Genomic DNA, 7,444 nt, shown 5'->3' with positions numbered 1-7,444 from the left:
CTTCTAGTTGTGGCATGTGGGATGCTGCCTCAGCGTGGTCTGATGAGCAGTGCCATGTCCGTGCCCAGGATTCGAACCAACAAAACACTGGGCCGCCTGCAGCGGAGCGCGCGAACCCAACCACTCGGCCACGGAGCCAGCCCCGTTGCTTTTCTTTCTTTTTTTGAGTTAATATTAGAATCAAAAGAAGCAGTTTTTCCTAGTAAAGAGGAAGTTCTGGTCAATTCCCATATGTATTTGGGGTTCCCCCCACACCAGCAAGCAATACTTCAGACACCAGCTGGGTGTCCTACAATTCAACTGCATTCTGACGCTCTTTACCTGGAGATAGCATCATAGTCCACAGTTTAAGGGCTCCATCCTAAAAGACTATCTCCCACTCCCACTTCAGATGCCAATTGGAGTCCCAGGTTGTCACCTGTGCTTCTGACCAATAGGGTACAAAACAGAGGTTCCCATGACTCCCTCCTCAGGTTTAATTAATTTGCAGAGGGGCTCACAGAACCTAGAGAAACATTTCACTCACTAGATTACTGATATAACCCAGGAACAGCCAAATGGAAGAAATGCTTAGGACAAGGTATGGAAAAGGGGCACAGTGCTTCTATGCTCTCTTCCAGAACAACCCTCTCCCCAAATCTCCATGTGTTCACCAACCCAGATGCTCTCCATATTCTGTCCTTTTGAGTTATTCCGGAGGTTTCATCACATAGCAGGATTGATTAGGTCATTGGCCATTGGTGATTTATTCAACCTCTATCTCTTCCCTCTCCCTGGAGGTCGGGGGGTGGGACTGAAAGTCCTACCCTCCAATCATGTGCTTGGTTCTCCTGGCAACCAGTCCCAGTACTTAAGTGCTTTCCAAAAGCCAGGTTATTGACATAACAAAAGACATCTGTGTTGTTCACGTCACTTAGGAAAATCCAAGGGTTTTAGAAGCCGTGTGCCAAGAACAGGCACTAAGACAATATATACATTTACTATAAATCACAGTATCATGCCTAGATGCACAAATTTGTGCACAAAAAAATTTTATCATTATTTCCTTTTGTAATTTAATATTTCTAAATGTAGAGCAGGTCTTTATGAATTTCCAGAGCTTTGAGTTTCTCATGACTTGATTACACTGCCACCATTTTGTTTAATTTATGGTTTTTCTCAAATCATCTATTTTAATTGTACTATTAAAATCTTTCCTTGTTATTATAACGTTACTAGTCTCTGTTTTATTCATAATAACATGAATTTTATTCCACTACAGTTTATTTTGTCTATCTCCAACAGTGTTGAATGAGTTTTTAATTAATTTCTAAACTATATTTTCTAAAATGCATTGTAAATGTTTTATTTTGAAATAATTGACTATTACAGAAACAGTTGGACAAATTGTAGAGAATCACCATATATCATATACCTTTGGGAGAATTTCCCCGAAATTAAGCCTTCTGTCCATTCCTCTCCATGTGTTTACATACACATGCATATACGTTCACATATATGTAAATTCTTCTTACTTTTATAGAAGTTTTTGAGATGTGTTGAAGATATAATGCCCCTTAACTCCTAAATACTTCCATGTAAATTCCTAAACACTGGGATATTTTCATACAGTATTCAATTATTAAAATCTTAATTTAACATTGATACATTGCTGGAATCTCATCCTCAAATCCTTTACACATTTTGATAGTTTTCTGTAATGTATTTCATATCAAATGAGCAAGCTCAGAATCATGTGTCACTGAGTTGCTATGTCTCTACTCTTTTGGCCTGAACTGTTTCTATATCTTCTGTGATTTTCATTAGCTTTCACTTTTGACATTTCCAGGCCACTGATGTTGCAGAAATGTTTCAATTTGAGTTTGTCTGATGTATTCTAATATTAGGTTCAGAAAATCTTTTTTATTTTTCCAAGAAGGTAACAGCAGTGGTGTTGTGTCCTTTCCAGAGCGTCACATTAGAAGCATGTCTTGGTCCTATGACTGCTAATGTTAATTTTGATCAACTGGCACGGTGGAGTCTGACATATTTGTGCATTATAAAGTTATTATATTTTCTTTTTAATTAATCAGTACCTGTGTGGATTTACTTTTAGTTTGCGTACATAATCTTTTCATCAAACTGTGATAATTCTTATTTATACAAAAATATTTTATGTAAAATTCATGCAAATTTTTCTATGTGTATTTCACTCTACTAACATCTCTGATAAATCTAACAACAGGGGCTGAGACCAAATCCTTTCCATTTGCATAATTCAGCATTTAAGATTACTACCTACAGGATATCAACAAGCAGAACTGGACCAATCTGTTGATCTCATAAGTGACCACAAGGATCCCAGACTCAACTAGATAAACAAATCACATAGACCATTACAATGTGCTTGAGAACACCACATGGGTTTCTCCTTAAGTTTCTGTATTGATCCTTCTGCTTATCCTGTATAAATACAGTTATAGTAGGATGACTTATAATTGTACAGACTTGACTTTGGCCCATAAGAAGGAAGTCTAACGGAACTGTATTATCCACAAAATCCCTGACCAGAGAGTTAGGTGACCTACATGGCTTCCTCAGCTGGTGCTGTTTCCTTAAACACTTGTAGGTCTTTATGACACCCCTAAAGTGCAAGTTCCTGTGTTTTCAGAAGGGAGGGTTGTAATGAAAGGTTTCCATAAGACTTTGTTCATGTGCCTGAAGGGGCATAAAATTTTCTCAAAGGGAGCTCTGTACTTTTCCTATATTGCTGAGATGTTGAAGAGATAGATCTCTGTTTATTCTTCTATTTGTCAAGCAATGATTTTGGCCCCCTTCCTAACTTGATAGTGATGTATTTCAAGTTGACCTGCTTTAACATCTGAATTTCAGGCTGGGGAGCCAAAAGGCCTCTGTGGTTGAGGGCTAAGCTTTGATAAAAGCTAGGTAGCAAGATAATAGCTGACTTCCAAAAGCTCTGTAGCTAGTGGCATTTTCATGGAGGCTATGAAGCCAAAACCCCAAGGCTCACTTTTAGGTGGAGGTGCCCTCTCTTTGCTAAAGGCTCCAAGTTAAAACATCGTCAGTCACAATTTTTCCTGATTTCTAGAGGAATTGGACTATATAAATCTGGCCACATAGTTCCAATAAGCCTTAAGAGGAAAACAGAACTCAGATTTCATCAGGTTTTATTTGCCACAATCACTGGGAGGAAAATGATAACATCCCCGTTAAGGCTCTTGAGAACGAAGCTTGTGACTTGACAACAAACACAACTATATCTATACTACAGTGACAAAGAGGACATTGGAGGTAAAGCCATTCAGGATACAGTCTGACTGACCCACAGGTGCCATATTACAGCCATATTTGTCTCCCTAACACTTCTCTGCCTGCGCCTTAAATTTTGGGGATAATCTCTTCTCCATCTAAGTTAAGGGATGGGAAAGGACAAGCATAACCCACATCAATTCCCACTATAGATTCTGGGATATAAACAACAAGAGGGTTTGGATTCGCCCAAATTACACTACTCGTCACATTAACTTTTTTTACCCTCACTGTGAATTCTGCTGCAATAAGATGAGTTTCCTTTACTTAGTTTATGTGCTTTTTTTCTTCTCTTCATGAACACAGACCAAGGATTTGAACTCTTGCTGGAATCAGGGACGGCAGCAAGACTATGCTATCTCCAAGACAGGGGCATGGCAAATGCAAAGCCACTGATGTTGCTGCATGGAGGACAGTCAGGGAGTGAGGAGGTTTCTCTTTTCAGTCTTCACTCCAGGGTCTGTGCCGCCGCCTTCTTTTTGTACATCGTAGCATCTCAGAGTCCACAAGATCAGCAGCTCCTTTCTCTCTGGCCCTTTTAGTTTTACTGGGCCTCACGGTCCCCAGCCCTTTCCCTCATCACTGCACTCAGCACACTCACACACACAGGACCACAGAGGAGGGTGCCTTGGGCTCCTGGATCCCATAGAACTCTACAAGTTTGTGTTCCCTCCCTTCTCAGAATTCTCAAGTGTATCCATACTCTGTTTCTTTAAAGCACCTGAATCAGAAGGAGGGGTCAGGAGTTACACAGGGAGAAAGAGAGTCCTTGCTAGTCAGCAAAGCACCACAAGACACAATTCTTTGTAGTTTTTAGTAGTTCACTGGCTGTTGCAGCTCCGCCACATGAACTGATCATATTTAGATTCACTCATGGTTCTGTATCATTTCTGGGGACTTGGCCTTCCCTGCTGCCAGGAGTTGAATGTAGACCAAACAAAGCATACACAGACTGCCTGGTTCAATCCTAGCTGTCATAGACCAGCCTCAGGAACATGGAAGTCACTGGAGGACTATTCCTATAACTTTGCCTGCTTCTTGTGCAAGAGAAGTGGCTACTGGCCTCAGGAGACTATCTCATATGCCCTAACCAGCCCCATGAAGGGTCCTTGACCTTTTCCAGAAAATCGTCTTTCTCTCGTCTATCATTCTCCTAACCTGAACTGTCAAGAAATGTGAAGAGTTATAAATTTTACACTGTTTGCAATCCAACAAGTTATCCGGTTAGTTTCATGGATGCTGACAGAAGGCGTGAGACTCTTGAGTCTGAGATAAAAGAATTATTGTCATTGGGGCTGGCCCCGTGGCCGAGTGGTTAAGTTCGCGCGCTCCACTGCAGGCGGCCCAGTGTTTCGTCGGTTCGAATCCTGGGCGCGGACATGGCACTGCTCGTCAGACCACGCTGAGGCAGCGTCCCACATGCCACAACTAGAGGAACCCACAACGAAGAATACACAACTATGTACCGGGGGGCTTTGGGGAGAAAAAGGAAAAAATAAAATCTTTAAAAAAAAAAAAAAAGAATTATTGTCATTGCACAAGAAATGTTAAAAAGCTTGGAAAATGCAAATATATTGGTATTGAAATGTCCTTTTATTTTCTAGGTGGTGATTAAATATATTAAAAACTTTACCCTGTGATTAGTTTTAAAAAATTTATGTTGTAATTTCTAGGTTAAAAACTAAAAGATACCAAATATACAATCTCTAAGGAAAAACAATACAATGTAAAATTATTTTAACACAGGAGAAGTAAAGATAGAATAAGAAAATAAAGTACATGTCATCAGGATCCCACTATATACATAAAACTTTGCATTATGATGTCAAATGTTAGTAGAATAATTCCTTTCATAAAAACAAAATACTGCTTCACTGTATGCAATTAGATATTTATTAATAGATAGAACTAGAACATTAGAAGGCTAGCAGAAAATGAGCAACACATTGCATACAATTTTTACCAATTAATAAACTAGCACAGTGAGATAAATATCAGATAAAGAATTTAAGGCAAAAATAGTTTATAATTGTTGGAATAAGACTTAGGTTCCCCAATGGGCCATTATGCAATATTATTATTTGATGGAAAAAATATTGTTCTGATAGAATATATACTTTTAAATATATGTATATGTACATTTATACTATTGTATGAGTGTGTGTACCTCCACTGTCCTGCAACGTGAACTTTCCTGAATGTGCTCATGAATTTATGGGAGATGAATGAGTATGCAACTTATCATCATGGATACACAAACAATTTATACATTTCTGATCAGACTGAAAATTTTTGTATTGCTTATCCAGGCAAAGCAAAGCCAGGATACACTAGAGTCTCGGCTCATGAGAAGAAACGGGCTGAGAGTTGGAAAACACATAACGATTAGTGAAGAGGTGGTCAGCATCAACTGACTAAGATCTTTAAAAAGAGTCAAACAAACTTCACAGATACAGGAGAGGGAGTAACAGGACACAAAGGCACTCACCAGGATAAGGATGCTTTGAGTAGCTCTGGACTCAGGGGAGGATCTGGAGGACACGTTGGTCCTATGAATGTGTTGGAGCCTCTGCTTGTGCCTGTGCAGGATGAAAACCGTGGAGCCACTGGCCCAGATCATGAGCCCCAAACAAAGAACATCAGGCAATGATATCAATGCTGCATACGGTGATCTAGTCATTTTGCTATTACTGACAAAAGAACAGTATCCCAAGTCCGTTTTCATTGTGATGTTTGTGTTGCTCCATTTTCCCATTATGTGCATAGGAAAAATGATATTTAACAGCATGCGCATGATCCAGCAGAAGATAGTGGTGATTCCCATGTACCTGGGAGCTTTTGCTTTAAGGTTTGCCCACCAGGAATTCCTGGGGCTGATGATGATGGCCTGGAAGACACTCAAAAGGCAGGTGCTGCCAATGGTAACACCACTGCCCACTCTGTAGACGTAGAAAACAAGTTTACATACAAAGTCATTGAGGAAATGTTTCAACCCAAATGCTGCCATGGCCCGGGGGACTCCTACGGTGAGAATGACCAAGGTGTTGGCCACAATCAGGTGCTTGAGAGTCAAATCCGTGGACCTTGACCTGCACCCAGTGAAGTGAAGGATGATATAATGATAAAGAAAAGATAAATTTCCAAGAACTCCAAATACAGTCTGTGATAAGAAAATCACCCCTATTGCCCAGTTCATGGAGGTCATTCTGAGTCCTCAGTGATTGATAGTTGTCTTCAGAGCCGGAGATTCCTGCATCGGGACATGAGGCGTGGGCAACATGGACCATGTCAACTGAAAACCAGCAGTCTCCATTTACTGTTAGTTCTCACTTAGAAATATTCAAGTTTTTCTTTTATTAAGAGATGTACAAGAGTTGAATGCATAACCCTTAAAGCACTGACAATGTCTGTATCACTGTTCTGAAAGCTGGACATGAGGTTACTCCTCTATTCTTCACAAATACATGAATTAGATTTGCAAAATTTACTAATACTTTCATTATAAATAAGAGGGCAACATAAACAGAACAGTTAAGTGATTTGCAAAAATTCACATCTTGATTAGAGATCCAAGGAGGCCTTGAACCCAGCTGTGCTGGTAACAAATATAGTGCATTTAACCTCCATGATCTGTTTAGCTATCTTCTTTAGATAACTCAGTCAATATTAGTTTGTTTTTACCCCTTGTTATTATACTTTATAATGCTGGTATTTTATTTCATAATTTTGTTAGTAATAAAGTTCCACTTGTGTGTAAAAAGTTACACACAATATCAATTATGAATACAACTTTAGGTATCATAATAATTGTAAGTTGCACTGATTTCAGAATAATACTCCAGAAATCTACTCCATCAAAATTCGGAGTAACGAATGCAAGTATGGCTCAGTCTTAGGATGGGAACAAAAAGAGTGATTTGCTTTTGCACTAGAAACAAAAGGATAAGGGGCTCTATTACATGACTTATTGAACAATCTCATGTTGTGCCCTAAAAAATGGAACATGATAAAATAGTGTATGGCAGAAACTAAATTGTTATTCACCTCAGATCATCTACTTATCTAGTTGTTAGTATTTGTATTAAGTAAAGCTGTTAGGAATGAGATGATACTTGTGAAAGAGACTAAAATACAA

At 39.2% G+C, this 7,444-nt stretch overlaps 1 protein-coding gene across 1 annotated transcript; it reads right to left on the bottom strand.

Annotated features, from left to right (window-relative positions):
* Window positions 1–5,572: 5,572 nt before the first annotated feature.
* Window positions 5,573–6,514, bottom strand: LOC124251536 (vomeronasal type-1 receptor 4-like). Its single transcript, XM_046684411.1, has one exon. The coding sequence runs from the start codon at window positions 6,512–6,514 to the stop codon at window positions 5,573–5,575; it is 942 nt and encodes a 313-aa protein (XP_046540367.1).
* Between the last annotated feature and the right edge of the window lie 930 nt (window positions 6,515–7,444).

Source organism: Equus quagga, chromosome 13, assembly GCF_021613505.1.
Source record: "Equus quagga isolate Etosha38 chromosome 13, UCLA_HA_Equagga_1.0, whole genome shotgun sequence".
Lineage (NCBI taxonomy): Eukaryota > Metazoa > Chordata > Mammalia > Perissodactyla > Equidae > Equus > Equus quagga.
The sequence above is the reverse complement of the archived record's forward strand: the minus strand, read 5'-3'. Positions and strand labels throughout refer to the sequence as shown.

Coding starts and splice junctions, on each gene's coding strand:
- LOC124251536 (XM_046684411.1), bottom strand. CDS start 6,514: ATGACCTCCATGAACTGGGCAATAGGGGTGATTTTCTTATCACAGACT.